The sequence below is a fragment of the Nipponia nippon genome, unplaced genomic scaffold (genome assembly GCF_047370975.1).
Source record: "Nipponia nippon isolate SJK-2023a ecotype South Korea unplaced genomic scaffold, ASM4737097v1 scaffold_10, whole genome shotgun sequence".
In the NCBI taxonomy this organism is placed as follows: Eukaryota; Metazoa; Chordata; class Aves; order Pelecaniformes; family Threskiornithidae; genus Nipponia; species Nipponia nippon.
In genome coordinates this window covers 813,696-834,837 of record NW_028262291.1, presented here as the reverse complement: position 1 = coordinate 834,837, position 21,142 = coordinate 813,696, and the positions used below count along the sequence as shown (strand labels likewise).

The 21,142-nt window shown below is 39.3% G+C and overlaps 1 protein-coding gene across 3 annotated transcripts in view; it reads left to right on the top strand.

The window, feature by feature from the left end:
• KNL1 (kinetochore scaffold 1) overlaps nucleotides 1-21,142 on the top strand; it is a 29,748-nt gene that overhangs the window by 1,259 nt on the left and 7,347 nt on the right. The window contains exons 1-16 of one of the 3 annotated variants that reach the window (XM_087739759.1): nucleotides 1,742-1,760; nucleotides 2,194-2,233; nucleotides 2,471-2,530; nucleotides 2,729-2,894; nucleotides 4,121-4,182; nucleotides 4,664-4,719; nucleotides 5,170-5,209; nucleotides 6,340-6,377; nucleotides 6,719-6,771; nucleotides 8,271-13,529; nucleotides 14,312-14,456; nucleotides 15,480-15,547; nucleotides 15,674-15,772; nucleotides 18,359-18,474; nucleotides 19,296-19,386; nucleotides 20,888-21,004. In XM_087739759.1, the coding sequence (XP_087595885.1) occupies nucleotides 6,721-6,771; nucleotides 8,271-13,529; nucleotides 14,312-14,456; nucleotides 15,480-15,547; nucleotides 15,674-15,772; nucleotides 18,359-18,474; nucleotides 19,296-19,386; nucleotides 20,888-21,004 (5,946 nt within the window). In that variant the 5' untranslated portion in view covers nucleotides 1,742-1,760; nucleotides 2,194-2,233; nucleotides 2,471-2,530; ... (4 more) ...; nucleotides 6,340-6,377; nucleotides 6,719-6,720. Of the gene's footprint in view, nucleotides 1-1,705; nucleotides 1,761-2,193; nucleotides 2,234-2,470; nucleotides 2,531-2,728; nucleotides 2,895-4,120; nucleotides 4,183-4,615; nucleotides 4,720-5,169; nucleotides 5,210-6,339; nucleotides 6,378-6,718; nucleotides 6,772-8,270; nucleotides 13,530-14,311; nucleotides 14,457-15,479; nucleotides 15,548-15,673; nucleotides 15,773-18,358; nucleotides 18,475-19,295; nucleotides 19,387-20,887; nucleotides 21,005-21,142 lie in introns of those variants that run through there. The other 2 variants (XM_087739738.1, XM_087739748.1) reach the window with 2 other exon arrangements.

The window sequence follows — 21,142 nt, the reverse complement described above, 5'->3', positions numbered from 1 at the left end:
CCACCCTCGTGGTGAAGGATTTCTTCCTTATAGCTAATCTAATCTAAATCTACCCTCTAATGGAAACTTCTCTGGCTCTTATTTGTTATACCTTCACATTTAATCGTGTCTTTAAAGTTGTGCCTTTTTTTTTATCTGTTTAAGCAAAGAGAAATTTACTGGGGAAAAAAAAAAAATCTGTTGGTTAAGTTTTCTCATCGTGCTTTCTTGCCCTGCCTGAACGTCGTCTTTGAGCAAACTGATATTTCTGAAAAGATTGTTCCTCTTCCCCTCCCGCCCCCAATTCAAACTCTGCCTTGTGAGCAATATCCCAATCATATGCAATAGTGTTTTATGTGATTTAGCATTTTGCTAAATCTAGAGATTTCTTTTTCCTACATAAAGCTTAGTTTCAGCTTGGAAAATAAGACTCAGTTTGTGGTTTAAATCACCTACCGTGAGGTAACTGACTTGGTGGGCAAGGGGAGAGCAGTGGATGTTGCTTATCGGAGGGAAATTATCCATGTGTATGAATACCTGATGGGAGGCTTTAAAGGAGATGGAGCCAGGCTCTTCTCAGCTGTATCCAGTGAAGGAATGAGAAGCAATGGGCACAAATTGAAATACAAGAAATTCGATTTAAACATAAGGGGAGAAACAAATGCAGTGAAGATGGAACGGGTTGTCCAGAGAGACTGTGGGGTTTCCTCTTTGGGGCTGCTCGGACCCGGAACGGACGCTGTCCGGAGTGACCCGCTGTCGGGTTGAGCAGGGGGGTGGGCTACGTGATCTCCAGGGGCCCCTGCAGACCTGAGAGCCTGTGATTCTGTGAAATGCAAAAGCGGAGCAGTTCTGTGCAGATCTCTCTATTTCTAATTGTACAACTTAATTGTAAGTTTTACAAATCACTTAGTCCTTGCTTAGGCAAGGGTTTCTCTTACAACGTTACTTGCTGAGGTTTAGCAAGGGGAGAATAAAGTAACGTGATAAATGCTGTCGGATTGCTTGTAGCTCTCCTGTAAGTATACTTCATGTAGTTATTGATGGGGGAATGCAGGTAGATAAAGATCATCACTGAAATCTAGGAAATAGCACAGAAAATTGCATGTATGGATCTTACAGCGTTGATTCTGTAGTAGTACATTTTTTGGTGGTCTTTGTCAGGTCCATGGGAGACTGAAATTATGAGGAATATTAGCCTGGTATTCAAAGCCCTGAGTTTTGTTGCTGTTTACAAGAAATGTTAGGCAGTATTAAGTCTGTGTTAGCACTGGCATCCTGTCAGCGTGAGTTAATTAATTTTATCCCTTTATGCAACTTCTGATAAGTGTTATAGTTTTCTGTCCTAGTGGGAGTTATTTGCATTGACGTATGGTGTTCTTGGGGTGAGGGAAGCATTGACTGAAAATTGTCTTGTGTGTCAGAGCAAGCTAGCAAACTTTGTGTTGTATAAGGTTTGCTCACCTTGATCTCCAACAGTTACCAGAATCTTAACTTTAAATAAAAGGACACCTAACCAGTAAGACTTAAACAGTGGTTTTATAATATGATACATAACAGGGAAACGTGGACTTGAGAGGCCTGTTACACTTCAGGGCATTTCTGTGACTAGAGAAAGATGGAGAGAAAAATTACAGCATCTAAGGCTAGTATCTAGTTGTGGTTTTATGCAATTTTTTTACTGAGGTTCATTAATGTTTTTGGATTTCAATACTGTATTTTATAGGAAAAGCATTTCCTTCAGAAATGGAGAAGGTTTATGCAGACCCTAACATGGAAGCGTAAGTTGAAACCTTCTGAGAATTTTATTGTGGTATAAATATTGTCATTTAGAGGCAAAACTTTTCTTAATCCCTGTGTGCACTTCAGTATCTCTTCAATGAAATGTGTTTTCCCTTGCAAATAAGAAGAACAGGGAGTTTCTCTGATTGTGTGTAGGAAAGCTCTGAGGAAATGTCACGGCAGTGGATTGTCTGGAGACTAACTGACCATGGGGGTTGGAGGGCAAGCTGATGAATTTTCCGAAGCTTATTTTTGGGAACTAGTGCTGGAATGAATGATCTATTCCAAGCAAGCTTGTCTGTTTAATTTCACACTTGTAAAAATAATGGAGAAATCAATTTATTTACCTTAAAAACATGGCAATACTGCTCAAGAAATACATCTGGGTTCAAGTTTATGCCCTAATACCTGTTTCTCTTTTTTCTTCCCCAGTGATAATACAGAGCACATCAGAGGGAAGCGACTGTCCTCTGTGAGTAACTTCAGGCATTTCTCAAAAGAAAACCGTGAGAGTGAGTGACGGAAAGAAAGGGAAGCTGTAAAGAGGAACTTGTTTTCTCGTCACAGTTGAAGAAAAGCATTCCAAAAGCAAAGAAAGAGCCTATTAGATTGATATGATTGATGGGGGCACTCTTATAAATTCTCTCCAGCCAAGCAATCAGCTCTTGTAGTTGGAGCCGATCTTCACAACTATTATATTTTCTTCCAGATTTTGAAGGCTCCGCGAAATCCTCTTGATGATCTGGGAAACGGGAATGAATTGACGCAGGTAGGTCTATTAAATCCTTCCTTGCCGGCACTCTTAACATCTTCAGTTTGCTCCTCAACTTGTCGCTGATTAAACTGTGTCGCTAGAATAATGCGGGTGTAAAAACTCTTGTAATAACTGCTTAGGAGGATAATGTTTGGAGTATTGCATATTATAAGAAACCCATCGAGTTTTTCTTATACTTCTATTTTACATCAGAATATTTCTTCTATCAAGAAGAGAGGAATAAACAGAGATTAACAGGCCTCGCTTGCTCCTGCTGTAGTCCATTTGACTTGGAGTTTGACCCACCAGTGTACAAACTGGTATAGTCAGCAAGATGGTTTTACATCTGAAAAAAACCAAGCCTGCCAACTGATTTAAAGTAAAAGCTACAAAATAAACATTTTCTTCCAGAAATACTTACGGAATATATTTCATGTTTATAGTGTCTGTTGTTTCTTAGAAATTGTAACTATAGGCCTGTTCAGCTTGGATTTCTTTTTAAATGCCATTTCTGCCTAGGGTGTGTTCTGTGGACTAATGTTCTAGGTGCATCATATATTTATATGATTTATCCATTGCTGATTACAGAACTTGAAAACTCATTTTTAGCATATAAGGCTTTCAGTGAAAAAGCCGCTAATAATTGCTTTAGAATATGAAATATGAGCCTGAAATACTTATGCACCACACATCTATTTCAAAAGGGGGTTGAGTATGAAGAACGGCTCAGAGTCTTCACTTAAACTGTAATACCTGTTAACAATGACGGACAGTACTGCTAGTGAGCAATATAAGACTACCTTCTACAGTAGTGTGACATCATTCATAACTGCTGGTGTTGCTGACATGATTTAAAAAAAAAATGAAGTATTTTACAGGCTTTGTTAGTCACGTGTGTATAACGGGTAGTGCCTGGTATGTTAATGCTTTGTGTTTTCTTAAACAACGAGTGCTCCACTGTCCTGAGACGGAGCTGTTTAGTTAGGGAAGCTTATTGCAGACGACTGCACAGCAGTGGTATGATGAATTAGCCTGCCAGTGTATGGCATATTGCATCCTTACATACCTTGAAACATTGCATTAGTATGATCACGTAGTTAGTGACACCATTTAAATATTTCTATAGGAAAATAGTGACTTTGATTCTTGCATGAATCCTTCCCTTTCTCCCATAAAGACAAACCCTTATTACCATTTTTTTTTTTCAGTTCTTGTAAAGGAAAACTAAAGAAAAAACCCACTGCAGCTCTCTTGCTAAGCAACTACATATATTTACCCTAGTATGCCAGACAGCACGCCAGACAAAAAACCTTACAATTCGTATTCTGCTTCTTGTGTTTGAAACCAGGCAGTTTTCACAAAGTGATCTTTAGATCCTACTTCGTATGAGATGGGTGCCTTTATGTCAAGAGAAGTTGGAGAACTATAAAGTAGTTTAAGGATGTTGGTAAATATCTGTAGTACTTGCTGGGCTCGTAGATTATTATTTTGAGGGGGATGTGGGTTTTTGTTTGGTTTTATGTTTCATGAAAAGCTATGCTTATTGTGGCTTACGGGAGAAGAACAGTTCTCTGTATGTCAAAGTGTTGTGTTCTTTATTGTCAGGATATCAATATAGAAAAACGTCGGAAAAACTCTCGCCGCGTCAGCTTTGCGAACACCATAAAGTAAGTTTGACCTGAAGGCTGCAGATCTACGTCCTTTATTTAAGCACAAAATGCAGGCTATAAGTAATAATCTGGTATGCCCTAAAATTGCTGTTTGCATACGTTTGTGAGTATTCAGTGAAGGCAAACTGGTGACTGTTGTTGTATTGAGTTGATTTTGAGCCCTACAAGACCCATTATTCATTTTTTCTCTTCCTAGCTAGAAAAAAAAACATCCAGTGAATTTAATATAATTAGGAATTTTTGCTTCCCGTTACATTTTTTTAGTGATTTCCATCTTAAGTATGATAATGGCATCTTCCCACTGGAAAATATGGTTGGGTTCAGTAAGCTTCTGACTTTTGAGATCTCATTTCAGAACATACCACATCGAAAAGACTGAAATTAGGGCTAATTTTTTTTTTTACTTTTTTTTTTCTTTGCTTCAAAACAGATGGTCTTGTGTTTTTCAAAACCTGGGTTGTTTTGTTTTGTTTGTTAGCTGCAGAGTCTTCCAGCGAGATCTTAAGAATAGCACGGCAGAGACAGAAAGTACAGGTAAAACTCCTTTCTCTCCTCTTGATAGGATTCGCAGACTATTAGCAACAAGACTTTAGCCTGAATTTAAGAAGTCAGGCTGTCAGTCACAGGTAAGGAACAATATGGTCAGCTGTTTATCATGGCCTGGCTGAAAACCCATTATTTACTGGTATGGTGGACATTGTAGCTCAGAAGAGGAATTATTTTCTTAGACAAAATGCACCTAGAACAAAATCTGCCTCGGGGATTTAGATCAAAAGAAGGCTGAGCAAAATGGCATATTCACCTAGGAAGAATCTGAAAAACTAATGCATTTTCAAGTACTTCGCTTCTCTGGGTTTTTGCCACGATAAGGCGGCACATCAAGAGTGAGAATGTCAGAACGTTTTCTGTGCAGTTTACTCTTGTCTCTGAATGTTTTGATCATGCTTCTCACATTGTAATGCCTAATTTTCTTGCTGTTTTTAGAGTGTGCAGCAGATACGAGGAATGATGTCCTGCTTAATCAGTAAGTTTGAAAAAAATTCCCATGACTATAGAGTTCTGTCCTGCAAACGCATTTCTTCACATGACGTGCAACCATCAAAATATTACTCCTCAAAGAAATGCAGCATACGTATTTATTTAGATATAAAATTGCTCAGTGCTTTTGATTGGTGAAAAAAGGGATACAGCTGTCTTGGTCGCTCACAAAAAGATAGCGGTTTCTGAAAAATGGAACAATTACGGCTTGAAACTGCTTCCTTCCAAAGCTGATTGCTTGGGAATGTTTTCCAGGAAAGACCTACCAGATCCCACATCTGATAGACATAGTCTTCGATATTTATTACTATAACTTTTTCCCTCAGAGGTAGAGTTAGTCTGGCCTCAAAGTTCTTGTCTAGATAAAACATGATGACGGGATTTTTAAAATTAAAATGACCAGGTAAGTAAAATAACAGTTTTAGACAGTTTCTATGTGTGAAGGGGAATTTCTTACATTTAAAATTTATAGCAAGGAAACAGCTTATGTAGAACTATAGTTAACTCATGCTTTTAAAGGTATCAACCCGATATAGTAACGTGTGTGTGTGTGTGTGCGTGTGCGCATATATGTCTATATATATTTATATATGTCTATATATATTTATTTAAAAATACAAATCAGTACTCTAGCTAAGGTTTCTTGGTCTTGAAAGAGCAATCAATAAAACAATGGAGAGCAGAAGGCATTAAAAGTTAGATGGAAAACCACACAAGCTGATCGTTGTATCTGGCTTTTTATTTTACAGAGATACGATTTCAGGCTTTAGGAACACAGCTTCAGTTTCCCAAAGAGAAAGGAATAACTAAAAGTGGAAGGTCTGAGTTAAAAATAAAGAATTAATCTTTTCTCTTTTTTTTACTTGTCACTGAGGAATTAAAATGCCATCTGTATGTTGAACAATGGCTTGTGGCATGCTAAGATGAGAGAATCTCAGGGAAAATAAGATTGCAACTCAAATTAGAATATATTGAAGACATATAAGTAGTGTCTGGTACCTGCGGCCCAGTCCTGTATGAGCTATGCAACAGAATTCTCTGCCTTTTCAGTACATTGTTGAAGCCTTCTGTTTTGAAATCTTTTAACAAACTGTTTGCCTAACCCACCTTTTGTAGAAATGAAGAACCTGAAGCTGTTCCCTGTGAGATCACTGGTGAGTTTGGAAATAGATTTAATAACAAAATGACTCTCCTTATTCAAAACTATTGATGCTGTTTGAATAATTTTAACACGCCTAGAACAATCTCCCGGACCGAGGCGACTATTGCATGAACGGGCTGTCCCACAAAGCTGTGTACAAGCACTGTATTGTAGAAGTAGGGGTGGCTCTGCCACAGGCTGAAGGCAATACTGAAAATATTTCTCGGGATAATGTGGTTTTAATTGTACTTACTTCCTCAGTGGTATTTGTAACAGGAGTGCATAGATCTTTAGCTCAGTGGATAAAATAAGAAAATAGCACAACAAATGGAGTATTTCCTTCTCTCTTAACAGGGATGAACACTTTGCTTCATGCCCCTATACAGGCATTGGTGCAGCAGACTGAGGTATATGAAGGCTTTTATTTTTTTTGGTGCTGAAAATATTAGTGACCAAAATATATCCCAATAATTTGTGTAGTAAAGATGAAAAATGTAACTCAACTGCCTAAAAAAGAAATCCTTGTATTCACAAAAAAATCTTCTGAAATCTAATCTTCTGTATTTTGAAGTATTTTCCCAATCTGATAGGCATTACGTTGCAGTATTGGTAACTCTGGCTTCTGAAATTGCTTGCTCCTTTTTCAGTACCTGAGCTAGTTCCTCCATTCGTTTCAATTCCTATCTAAGAATATGCAAAGGAGCTCATGTTTCCGATAGGTCTGGTTATGTATTTTCTCTCATGTGTTACTCTCTGCTTGTGTATTTTTTTCTTCTTCTATGGGTAGAATGGATATGCACAAATGTACTCTTCCTGCTGTTAAAATGCTTTAGACAAATTGCAATGGCTAGCATGAAAAGGTAACTGAATTTCTTTAGTTGAATCAAGTAATAACACACACAATTCTTAGCTAAGCCCTTCGCAGGCACAATCGCACGGAAATCCTGAACTGTGTTACCCTTCCGTGATGATGTTATGGCACCGTGTTGTTAAACAAAGCGATTGTCGAAACAGTCTCCCTTACTGCAATGGCTTCTGACTTTTACGTTGAGTTTAAAGATATGGCTTAAAAACATGTGTTAGCTCTTGTTAATGAGTGTTAAAAACCAACCCAAAACCCAGTTAAAACCTAATGTGGATGAGGAGATGTATGCTATAAGGCTATAAAGGTCAGATTGAAGCTGTCTCTCCTTGTTTTGTGTAATGTATATGGTTGTGCTTCTTCTAGTGTATTTTATTTCTTGCATTTATAAAATAGCATATGTAATTTGAAGTAAACATGAAGCTGTTCTTAATCAATACATTCATGATATTTGATAAAATACAGTCTTGTATCTTGTTACTGGCCAATTTTTTCCTACAGCTTTAAACCTGTAAACTCTGTCTATTAAAGAGACTAAAATTTCCCTAGTCAGTGGTGGAAGTCTTTCAAAACTTCCAACTCGGTGCTGCTGCTTTGGGGCACGTGCCTGATAAGCTGGGCAAGGCTTTTACCTCCAGTTATTGGGGGGGAAAAAAAGGCAGAAATCACAATGTAGAGATACAGAAAATACGGATCCGTAAGACTCGGTAATTGTTCCGTGCTTACCAAGATATGTCTAGATACGAAGTCTTTGCCCAGCAGTAAAACTGAGGCACATTCTTTCCAAAAAAGCCTTTTAAATATGATATGCTCTAATAATTAAGTCGTCATCCTTTCCTTGAATGTGTTATTGCTTATCGAGGAGGACTGAAATCAATAATTTTCTTTTTTCCAAAAAGAAAGATGTAAAGATAGAGCTCTAACCTTAGGACTGCATTAGTTAACTTTTGTTTTAAATAAAGCATTGTATCATTTGTTTTAAGTGTCAGTAGCTGTAATTGCTTACTCTGTTTTGTTTGGTTTTTTGGTTTGTTTTCTTTTTAGTGGTATGATGTGGACAACACCATTCAAAGAACAAATAGGCATGACACCACCCTCATCTTTTCGGATGGAAATGAAATGGATATGACAGCTAGTCACACTGCAGTGATTACACGTAACCTGAAAACCAATCAAGCCGACAAAACTGAGAAAAGAGATATCACGTCATTTCTGGCTGGGTTAAACTCTAACAATGGAAAGGCAGAAATGAGCAAAGAATTTCGTTTCTTCTCTGACCCTACAAATGATTTGTGCCCATCTTTTGAACAGAAGGAAGATGCTACTGCTGTAAAAAAGATAAATTTCAATGAATTTTTGATGACCTTGAAGTCAAACGAAAAGGCACTCAATCCTTTTGAGGGACCTGAAAAAGAGAATGTTTTCTTTGTCCCTTCGCAAGTCTCGGAAGACACGGCACGATCGCCAGTGGAATTTGTATATTCCCATGAACCGCTGGACACCTGCGATGTAACGAAAGCCTTCAGAGGGCAAGATGATGGAATGGAAATGACGAAGTGCCAGGCATCTGATGTTAAAGCTATGTTTTCTGGTATTTGTGAAGCTCCACCAGAGCAATTACTGTGTGTGGATGTTACCGAGGCATTTGTAGATGATGGAATGGATATGACAACTAGTCACACTGCAAAAATGTCTTTTCCCTTCTCCAGTGTTGGGAATCAAAGTCTAAACTTCAAAAAGGATTTCCCATCCACAGAGTTAGATAATTCTATATTAAAGAGAGCATCTAATCAGCACTTAATTGTTCCGCAGGACTCTCAGCTTTGTACAGACAAAACAATAGTAAATGTTGAAGACAGACGAGATCCTACAGTGCTGCGAACTGTTAAACAAGAGGCCAGAACAATGTCTGCCATTCCAGGATCCATTTCTTCTGAGACTGTCTTCCGAGGTGATAAAAATGTTGTTTTTCCTAGCTGTGATGACATGGAAATTACTGGGAATTATACAGATATAATCTACAATGACAGTACGAAAGAAATGAATGGTTCACACCATCAAGCTTTTGAAAAGCCAGCTAATACAAACTCTTCACTAGCAGAAAATAGACGTCCAGCACACGGTGATGGGGACATCACAAGGAGTTTAACATCTTTAGGTAATCAAGCTTCTGTGTCATATAAAAATAGTGCACTTGAACTATCTTCGGGCTCAGATGAACGAATCGCAAAAGCGACCCAGGACCACGGGGCTGCTTCAGTGAATGTTGGTTTTGATTCATGGACAAATTCAGCGTCTGCTGGCATTTCTAAGAGCAGACTTCCGCACAGACTAGCAAACTCTCACCCTGTTTCTCTGCCAGGTGAGAAGACAGTCATATTCTCCGGAGAAGATATGGACTTGACCAAAACCTGTGTTGTCAAGGATGATGGAAAGAATGTTGAAAATGAATGTCCTGCTGGGGCGTCCACCTCTGTCACCTGCAGACCTCATTTTCTTGATAACAGATCTGCATCTTCCGATGGAAATGAACAGGAAGAAATGGAAATAACTAAATGCCATGCTGTTGTCATTGATGATCAAAGCAATGGGATAACTGCAGAAGCAAAACAAATGCATTATAAAATAATTCCAAGAAAGAACCAGAACAAAAACGTCAGTAAAGGTGCAAATTCTTTAGATATGGACAAGGAAAATCTTGAGGCGATCAGTATCGACGGGAATATTAAAAGAAGCCAGGCTATAGAAATGAATACTAAAGATATTGAGATGATAATGATTGATAAGAAGCTTGGAAAAACAAACTTTCAGGCAAGTGGTCCAAGTTCCCGTGCAAAGAGCATGTGTTCGTTACACGAGCAAAAGAGAGAAGTCCCTGAGAATATCGTCACCGACACCTGTGCCTTCGTGTCTTCGCAAAGTCAAAAAGTTGTTATATCTCAGCCTTTGGGAAAAAACCTAACCGCTTCTGTTTCCTGCACAAATGACAAAACAGGCAGGTTTTCAGATGATGAAAACATGGACGTAACGAAAACTCATCCTGCTGCCTTTGATGTTGCTCCTGTTAATACAGTACAAGAATATGAGAGTAATCATTATCAAAATAAGGTAATACCCAGGCAGCTGCAAAACAAGACCGTCCAGTTTTCTGGTAGTTCTGGTGCAGACATCACAAGTCAGACTGCAGCAATAGAACGTGGGGGTTTGAAAATGAATACAAATAAGCAAACTGGTACTCCTTTGGCTCCAAATGGTTCGTTTATTTCCAGTAATGAGCCTGTTCCCTCTGGAATGCAAGGAAATGAACAACTTGGAACAGCATTAGGAATAAAAGCAGATTGCCAAAACTCAGACAGGCAAGAGAAAACCCATACTATGAAGGCAGTAAACAGAGTATTGCCAACTCATATAGATTCTGAGAGAGACTTTTCAGTTGGTAAAAGAGTTTCTTCAGAAGAGCATTTTAATAACCCTCACTCAGTTGGTGGCCTGCACTCGAGGGGTGCTGAAGAGCCGTTGCTAGCCAATGCGTCTGAACCACGCAAGGGAAGTTCCCAGTTGCCTTCGTTTTTAGAAAAGTCAGTTGTATTTCCCTCTGGTGAAAACATGGACTTGACTGGAAACTGTGCGATAATGGCTCCTGATCGCAACATCAATCCTGTTTTGTCAGAAAGAAAAGCGGTACCTCAACACATTGTTCAAGATGAAAATAAAATAATGCCCTTAAAAGGGGTCATGATGACAAGAAACGGTCAGGAGCAGCCTGCATGCGATGTGTACTCCTTGGTATCTGGCAAGAAAATGTTAACCATGACTGGTTTAAAACGTTTGCCTTTTGCAGGTGAGAAAACAACTATATTTTCAGATGATGCCGATATGGACATCACCAGAAGTCATACAGTTTCAGCAGACAAAATGATTTTGCAGTGTAAAAATACAAATGATGACATATCTTTAATTTCTGGAGATAAAACTTGTGTTTTTACCTACAATGATGACATGGAAATAAGCAGACTCGATACTGTTGCAGTTGACAAATCTCTGGAAAAGGCTGCATCTCAAGGGATGCTTAACGTGGCTAAAAGGACTGGAAGGAAAAGCTTGAAGGGAACAACAGGGGAAAAGACTGTTTTATTTTCACTGGACAATGAGAATAATGACATGGAGATCACAGAGAGCCATACGGCTGCAATAGGCCATGAAATGGTCTTGCCAAATGAGGTAGGGCTTCACTCTGCCTCTTCAGCTCATCCTGTTAACACTGTTAGGTTCACAAGTAGCCAGGCTGACATGGACATTACCAAGTCTTGCTCTGCTGATAAAATTACTGTGAAAGTTGTATGTGATGATAAACTGAACTTGGATAAGGAGGTTGGACAGCAAGCACTTCCGAAGAGCGAAGCTACTATGTTTGCGATGGATGATATGGAAATCACTAAAACCCATAATGTAGCTTTGGAAGAAAACTCTCTGCAAGGTAGGCAACCCAATCAGGCTGTTCCTTTAACTTCCACAATTATGTTTACGAGTTACCAGGCTGACATGGAAATGACAGAGTCTCACTCTGTTGATGAAAGTATTGAAAGGGTCTTATGTGAGGATCGATTAAACCTGGCTGAGCAGGTTGGACAGGAGGCCGTTTCGGCGAGCAAAACCGTCATCTTTGCTTTGGCCGAGGACATGGAGCTCACTAAAACTCATACAGCTGTATTAAGTGGTGAAACTGAGGTACAGGACAGAGACCCCATTCCAGCTGTTTCTGCAGTTCCTGCTGATAAAACCATTGTGTTTACCCACAACCAAGATGATATGGAAATAACTGCATCTCATACTATTGCTGTTAATAACAATATTAACGGATTTGAGAACCAAGAAGTGTCACATAAAAGCAGTCAGCAACCAGACTTGCATAGTGCGTTGTTGTCTTCTTGCAGAGATGAAACAGATTCCCTGCATACAAAAGACCCAGATGGTGAATATCGTACAAAATCTAAGGACAAGCCCCGCATTCCCTCTTCTGCTTCATCAGCCTCAGCATTTCTGAGTGAGAAAGGAGCTATCAAAGTCCACAGTGGCACACCACCAGATTCCGTTTATTCTGTCTCGCTTCCAGAAGACACTATGGATGTGCGGGCACCACAGGATCTTGACCTTCCCATAGGTAATTCTGCCCCTGTAAACAGTCAGCAGGATCTCGTACAGCCAGAAAAACTGAAATCAAAGAGAGCATCTTTCAAGCTTCCAAATAGTGGGCCGATGGATTGCAGTGAAGAAAGCGGCGATTTGGTACCCCATGTTTCACTTCCCATCCAGCAACCAGATTCTTCGACGGGTTCTCCAGATGCACGTAGTACTCGGAGAAACCAACTCCTGAAAGATGATGCATCTAGACATGAAGATTTAGCTGCAGATTTAGGCTTGGCTGGAGCAAGCCTTGTTCCAGTTTCTAACAAGGAATCGAAGGAAAATGAGGGGCTGTCAGCTGAAGGGGAGACACCTCCAACAGACCTTCAAATAAACTCTGAGCAAACTAAGCAACTCTTGGTCAGTGACAGTGCAAGAGACCAGATAGATCCCAGTCTTGCACCTGAATTATCAGGTATTTTAAATGTTTGTTCAAAACTGAAAAATATTAGAAGGAAATCTGCAGTTCTTGCCCTTTCTGAAACGGCTTTTTCTGACCAGTCGCCCAAATCATCAACTCAGCCAGAGGATACCCTGAGGTTAGGAAAAAATACTGTGAATGAACCAAATAATTTATTTTATACCAAAGAGCAGGAGAACACACGTCTTGAATCTGGAGCTGCTCCCATAGATGCAAATTTAGGCATGGCACTTAAGGATAAATATCAAGGAATAAATGTCCCTCTAGGTATCTTCCAGCCTAAATTACCAAACAGAAGAAATCCTTCTGTTTCTAGTGTGCAAGACATAAATGCAAAGTCTTCAGACAAAGGAGAAGCACCAGTTTCAGAAGTAAGTGTAAATGCTGGTGAAACCCCAGGTAACAGTAAGCCCAGCAGGCAGAACTTCAGCCCTTCTCAGTTTATAGCAGAAGAATTTCTTCCTGTCTGCCTGGAAGAAATGGATTCAAATGAATCTGTAAGCTCTGAACTGATGGAAAATGCTTGCAATGAGATAAGCAAAAAACAAACCTCCCACAATGAAAAGAATCAATTTGAAGAGACAAAAACTTGCAACAACACAAAAAGAGCTTTGGAACCACACGAGGAGGATCTTCAAAGTCCAAAGAAGCTCAAGAGGGATGAAAACTTGGACGGTGAGGCCTCCCAAGACTTGCAGGTGAGCCTAATCACTCATAAGGATACACTGAACAGTAACAGGACTTTTGTTTAAATTTTGGGGTGCAAGCAGACCTGTTGGTAGGTTTTCTCGTCTCTCTTAACCACCAGTTTGCTGTCATTTTGCTGTGTCGTCCCCTGTATTTTTCGTTGTTTTGCCAAAACGGAAGAATCAGGTTGATGTGTGCAACTTTCCCAAGCCATGCAAAACAGACAGAATAAGGGATATGTCAATTTTTAAATAATTTTCTCCATAGTATCCTTTTAATGCTTTCCTGACTGAATATTCTTAGTCCTCTGAACTCGACTATTTGCTAGTTGTTGCTTAGGTACAATGATAGAGTAAGGCCTAAAGTAATTATTTAAAATCCAAACACGGATGTTTAGTTTAGATTAGCTTTTTTATAGACAGCACAAATTGCAGCTGAATCAAGAAAATCTGTGCAAATATTGAACATTAATCTGACCTTAAAAATAAGTTTGTACATCATCAGTAGAAACTTTGTCGTTCCAAGAGCTGGAAGGGTGTGCTGTGGTGGCTGCTGCTTTGATTGAGAAATGAATGAAGGACTTTGCAGCTTTGCTTCCCACGTGTCATTGTAGGAAACGGCTTAACTAGCCATACGCTGGTTTGTCATGCTGATTAGATATAAAATGTGCTGATGCTTAAAATGAAACTATTCTGAATGTCAAGAGACAGCTACAATAAACTACTGATCGACTTATTCTTGTATCATTTCATATAACTCTTTTAACCTTTTTTTTTAAACTTGCTAATTTCAGGTTACTTTTGGCGCTGTGTCTCAAAGCCACGTGGAAGTTCATGAAGGTGAAGATCCTCCAAATATCTCGGGTAAAAGCCCTGATTGTACTCATGCCAGCACCAGCAGCTCTCTGGAGTCTGTTAAGGCTGACACAGAATTAACAAGTAAGGCTTCCTTTGCGGTAATGGCTTCAAACCTTGCGTTCTTTCTGCTTAATCAAGGAAGAGCCCCACCCGTAGTATGTATTCCATTTGGGAAAGGCCTTGAATGCCTGTGTCACAGCTTGCCACCCAGCCGCTCAACAAGCTTTTACCTTCTGGCTAAGAGTCCAAGCTGTTCAAGGGAAGCTGAGATGGGAAGAAAAAGGAGCAGAATTTAAGTATGGCTTTGTTTTCAAGGGCAAGGTGGGCTGATGAGGCAGTTTAGTTACCCTAGCACAGAGCAAAGCCCCAGCTCAAACTCTGCTGGCCCAAAGATGATTTTAAGCTGGTTCCATGCAGAACGAGTCTGCGTGTCTCAGTGCTGCGCTCTTGGACAGAGGCTCCTCGGAGTGCGTTGCAGGCACAGGCTCTAAGCAGATTCAGCCCCCAGGTTTAATTAGCTCTTGCTAATTAGCTGATACCTAACAATGAGGCAGAAATCTGCCAGTCGTCTGATAAGTGATATCTTGCCTCTATTTACAAAACCAATTCCAGTTTTGGCCTCCTGCAACCATGAAAGCCTATGCTTTATCCAGTAGAAGCTGGGTTCTTCCCTTTGAGTGAGAAACTAGCCCTTGTTGGCTCAGAACTTGAATGCCACGTTTTTACCTTGAAAGCGGCTGGCAGCTCAGGTGCTCTTTGGTCTCTGTCTGCGTAGGATGCCCTCGGTGCGCTGGTTGGAGCCTCCTGCTCAGTTTTGTTACTTTTTAGGATGTTCAATACGGCTTTCCTCCCATAGAAGAGTGAACTCTGTCAGTTCATTACCACTCTGACACAGATTTTGTTTTACATTAGATGCTTAATCTAGCCCTCCTTATTTGTCCCAAGTAGTTGTTTCCTCAGTTGCTTCATTCAGCACTGGAAACACACATAAAGGTCAAACTCCACATTAAAATGGCTTTTTTTATAGTGTTAACGAGCTTAGGGTCATATTTCCATAAGAATATTATTAACCCTAGCAATATCCCCCTCTCTTTTTTTGGCCAGTTCAGCGAAGCAGTCAGATGGAGTCTCAGCTTCTCACAGACAGCATTTGTGAAGATAACTTACGGGAGGTATGTAAATAGCCGAAAGATGCTAACTTCTTGTCCTAACAGGAAAAATACTTGCGTGCATATATGCAAGTAAGTGTTCTTGCTTGAAAAATGTACTTACCTATACGTTTTTCCTAATCCTTACAGAAATTTCAGAATGGTCTTATCACAGTTGGGGAGTTTTTTACGCTGCTTCAAGTCCATGTTCCGATTCAGAAGCCCCGGCATAGCCATCTTCCAGCCAACGTGAGTATCTGTCCTTTGATATGCATAATATAATTGACCTTAAATTATATTCCTTTGTCTTTTCTTTTTTTTTTTTTTATCAACTAACCAGTCTGCATTAAAGGCCTTTAAACGAGTTAAGCCAGAAGTCAGTTCCACCTTGGCAAGTGTGTTAGACACTGCATTCTTCCTCTGGGCTCTTTGCTTGTTCACCTCTGATAACGTCTGATGCTTTTTTTTTCCTCAGTACTGAAAAACAGAATAGATTTCAGTCTCTTCGCGAAATACCATATGTTCAGGATTATCTGTTCTTGGATAAATATGCTAATTCTTGCTTTTTCAATTTGTTTTAAGGATCAGTCTAACCTTTTCACCTTATCTCCTTACTATGTCCATCAGCCACTGAAATCAGAATCCTGACATGCTGCTCTGCACTCCTACTACCTGTTCTACTCTCTTCTTCATGAGTGCTTCACCATGACATTGTATTTTTTTACTTATTTTTATTTTTCATTTATTCTTTATTTCTTCCCCTTAAGTCTGTTCTGCCTGAACCCAGTTTCAGTATCCTCATCCTGAAAGGTTTCTGTTGAATTCTTGCAGACATGGGAACAACTCTTTGGTTTTGTTTTCGCATGCAGACAAGGACCACTCGTTGGCAGTAACTTCATGCTGAACAAGGCAGCAATCTTACTTTGTAATCATCCTGAAAACAGGGCCTTGTAATTTGTTTTCAGTAAAGGCACCTTATATTCCTATAAGCTTTCTTATGACTAGTGTTGTGGACTTGGTTATTTGTACACATTTGTGTAGGCAACTGAATTTCTGCCTGGTTGTTGGGGCTGGTCTCTGTTATCCGTCTGGACTTCACAAACGATCTTTGTAAGGAATGGTATTTATGGAATGACGTAGTGTGAATGAGCTGCTTAGTTTTCTGTACGTAGGTATCATACTGACAGGAAAAAGTTTCAAGTTTCATAAACAGAGAAAGTTTGTTTGTAAGATTGCATTTATTTAATAAAGTATATGGGGATTTAGTGCAAATACTTCCGTTTCCTGCTGCTTACTACAGTTTCTACTGGCACAGTGAACGATGCACTGGGGCAATGGGAAAGCCATCCTGGAAAACCTTAGCAGTGTCTGCATAATTTTGACACTCGTTTGGAGTTTCTTCTATGCCAGTACTTATCCTAGAGTGCTGGAGAACCTTCCAGCAGTATGTTCAATGTTAAACAACTTCTCATGAGATTTGATCATCCTTCTTTCAAATGGATAGCGGGAGACCTGTTTTGGTAGGAACTGTTAATATGTCCGTATGATAATACGTGTAAGGGTGAAGTTGTTACTGTGTATGAAAAGGTGCGGTCAAGATCACATTCTTCCCATGGGAAGTGGTATATTTGTGAAAATTCTTTACTTGTGAAATTCATTCTAGTACTTCAGATTAGTTGAAAACTGGCTCCTGCGTAACCAAGTCTTCCTGCTGTCAGATGGCACGTCATCAGGGCAAATATGTCAGTAGAATATTCACATTGGAAATTTAGATATCTTCTTGGAAATAAGGACTGCAACTGTGGCCCTCGAGTTGTTAGTTTGCAGAAAGCCACTGCGCACAGGCGGTTTGATATGTTTGTGGGGCACACGTGGTGTGGCGGTGGTCTGCTGTTCTTCATTGCCTCATTGCTGACTGAATCAAATTTCTGTGTCAGCTTAGCAAGAATGAGTAAAAAGCCTGTCTCTTTTCAAGTTCTTTAAAACTGTTATGATAAAAGAATGAAAATGATTAAAAAGAATTGCAGCTAAATTAGTATAATTTGTATTGATTAAATTGCTTCCTTTATGACTTTTAAATCTCTTCCATTTTTATTTAAAATGCTGGACTATCTTAGTTACAGTTTAGTTTACACTTGCAGTTTGCAAATTTATTCATACTGAGCTTCTCTAAATATTCATCAAGCTTACAAAACTCCGATACCATTCATTAGCGACTGACCTCTGATAAAAAAACAAACACCACCCCCACCCCGCAAAAGCCCCTGAAAGCTTTCTTTGACGGGACGGAATTAATGTCAATTATTTATGTGTTTCATTATATAGGTAGCTTGCTGAAATACCCCATCATATTTATCTGATGTGCCTAAGACTTGTTGAAAATTGGGAGCTTTGATCCTGAACCAAGCAGAGCCATCCTGTCTTATTCCAGAGCACTCCTGTTACCTGGATAACGTACGAGTGTTTTTCAAGTCTTCATCTAAAAGAAAGTTAACCTCTTTCAATTTTTTTTTTTTTGAGCTCTAGTGATGAGGCATATGTCCCAAAAGGAAGTCCATGCTCAAGCGTGAGGAAACATGGGGCATAAAAGCGGAATGAGCTATCAAAGGTTATATGACTAACTTGTCTCAGAATGAACCAGGACAAGTCCAGAATGAAAACACTCGTTTGTCAGGCTGCCTCCATTAGGGTCTGGATTTTTTTCTGTTCTGCAAAAATAAAGATTCCAGGCCTTTGGCTGGTTTCTGTACATGAATTGATTGGAAGTTACTGTTTCTGAAAAATACACATCTTTTTTTCTTTTTCTTCACAATTTTCCCCTCTGTTTTTCCCCAGTGTGCGGTCAGTGAACCACCTACTCCAGAAGACCTCATTTACAGCCAATATGTTTATCGCCCCAAGCTGCGTATTTATGAAGAAGATTGCGAGGCCCTTTCTCAGATGATAGATGAGTAAGTGTTTTTCCAGTCACAGAGTATATTAGTAATTCTACTTTTTCAGCTCTGGTTGCACGCAAAGTGGCCTGAAGAAAGTTATCACGTTATATAAATAAAATATAAAATTATAGTTAACCTACTTTGTGCCGGTAGCCAGTTTATTACAGATTTACACGGCGTAGGGCTAACTGTTGGGGAGGAGTTGTGGTTATGGAGATAATTTAAGTTTGATTTTCCTCAGGTAATTTATCTTTTACTGATAGTGTGTTTCAGTTGCATATCAGAAGAGTTAGAGTAAACTTTTTAAATTGTATCAAAAATGATCAAACATGGAAAGCAGAATCGTAACAGGTTACGCTCTGTTGTTTATTCCAATCTTCCAGTGTTTATTAGATTGAAATACAGTTGTCACAATTTATTTTATTATCTGAAGGACACTTCTGATCTGATTCATTACGCCTTTTCCAATTTATGTGCAAAATCAAGTTTTATGATAAAACTCAAAATCAGTAGTAAGATTTTTCACAGCCTCACTAGCATCACTTCCTATTTCTTTGGCTCTTTATCTCTCCACCTCCTGCTCAGAGCTGCCCTCAAGACCGTAGGAAATGAACTCGGTATTACGTGCTAGAGTTTAACAAACACGGCGGCCATTTAATCAAGGCTTTAGAGGGTCTCTCCAAGATGTAAGACCCAACTAAATGAAAATATTTACATTTCCATGTTTTAATTAGAAAAGGGGAATGAATTGTATAAATACCAGTGTGCTGCTTTATGTGCTCGGTGCAGTTGCACCAAGACTTTCAACTTTTTTTTTTTTTTTTTCCACATTTCAGGTTAAAAGTGTATGCAGATGTCCAGGATCAGCTCCTGGTGAATGTGAATAAGAGTTTGTGGGAAGTAATGAGAACCTGCTCTGATGAAGAGGTAAGACTGCATGAAGCGATAATGTTGTTTCTTATGTAATGAAGAAGTAAGGTTCATTTATGTGTTCAAATAAAGTAAGAACCAGAACGGTCACAGAATAACAACAGGCAGGTAGGTGATACAAGGCAAGATCTTTTCTGAATGGAAAACTGCTATGAGAACTTCCAGTATGTCAGAAGAATGCAAGGATATGTGCCCTTTAAAATATGCTAAAGGGAATATGTTGCTATAAACCAGAAAAACTTGATAATTCAAGTTGATAATGCAGCTTAGTTGAAGGCAGAAAAAAGAAGAGAAACTTTAGATGGGGCTAAGCAACCAGTGCAATTTTGGAAGGAAAAAATGAACTGCTCTTACTGTAGAGACTCTGTTGCTTCACTGGTGGAGCACAATCGTCCATTAACTTAAACGCTTATTTAGTTCAGAAAGACATGGGATGTAGGAAGACATAGAATAAACAGAAAATATGCGTCATTACACAAAAATAAAACTGCATACAGTATTTGGAGTGCAACAATGGTGTCATATGCCAAAACAGAAGATGAGGCCAGAGGGTATTTAAGGAGAATGCTAATGATAACGGGCACAAAAAAGCACGCCAAAGACACCTGCATTTAAAACCCAGAAGTATTATAAAAGTATCCCAGCCAGAACTGAGACGGTAGATCAAAAGATTCTGTTTTCTGTGGTTCTAATGCCAAGAATAAAGATCTATTCAATGAAAATAGAGTCAAAATTGATAAAAGACAGTATTTTTCATAGTTCATAATTAGATTGATATAGGGTATCACTGAGGCTAGGTTATTAACTACATTCAGGAAGAATTACGCTTACGAACAATGAAAGCACCTAGAACCCTTAGCTAAGAATAACAAATCTGAAAGCTTATTAAGCAAATCTCCACATACTGCGTTTAGGATGATACCACCTAGTGGAAACAGGCAGATGGCAAATGTTGTAGAAAAAAGCTTTTTGTACGTTCCTCTGCAGCTTCTGGACTGACAGCTGTCAGAGAAAACATTGAACTGCATGATCTGTAGCCGCGTTCTCTTAAAACAGGTTTTAAGTTTACTTCTTGTGGTTTGGGTTCTGCCTGGACTTCGTGAGCATTTCAGTTAGCCTCCTTAACTGTAATGGGGCAAGTGTTCTAAATACACGTCTCAAACAACTGGGGTGAGAGACATCTGATGTACTTGATGAAGGTGCTCTGGTTTTTGGTAAAAGCATCTCTTTAGTTATTTGTGCGGCTCCCTATTTGAGTAGATCTTGTTGGATCTTTGCAAAGAAAAGCAGTTACTGTAGTAGGCAACTGTACTTGAATTAACAGGGATTGTCCAGTCTTAAATTTGATTTAATTTGCAAGTGTCATGTAATACTGCTACTAGAGAAATGGGATATTGGGAGGAGCAGAGAAGGGAGCAAGAGTCTAAAGGGTCGATTGAACAATCTTTTGTTGCACATGCCCATTCACTTTCTCTTCTGCGTCTTCCATTTGTCGCAGCTGAAGAGCTTTGGAGCAGAACTGAACAAAATGAAATCCTATTTCACCAAGGAGAGTAAAATCTTGGCTCACAATGAGAAAGCGACATTGTACAGCAAATTGCTGCAGAGCGCGCAGGTAACGTGCCACAAGGCTGCAGAGGTTTAGCTTTAAAAAAAGGAACTTCTACCTTATTTCGTCCATCTTTGATTGTCAAGTTTAGAAGCCTAATTGTTGTATGTAGTGTGCATTCCCTTGAAAGTTTCCTTCTTATCA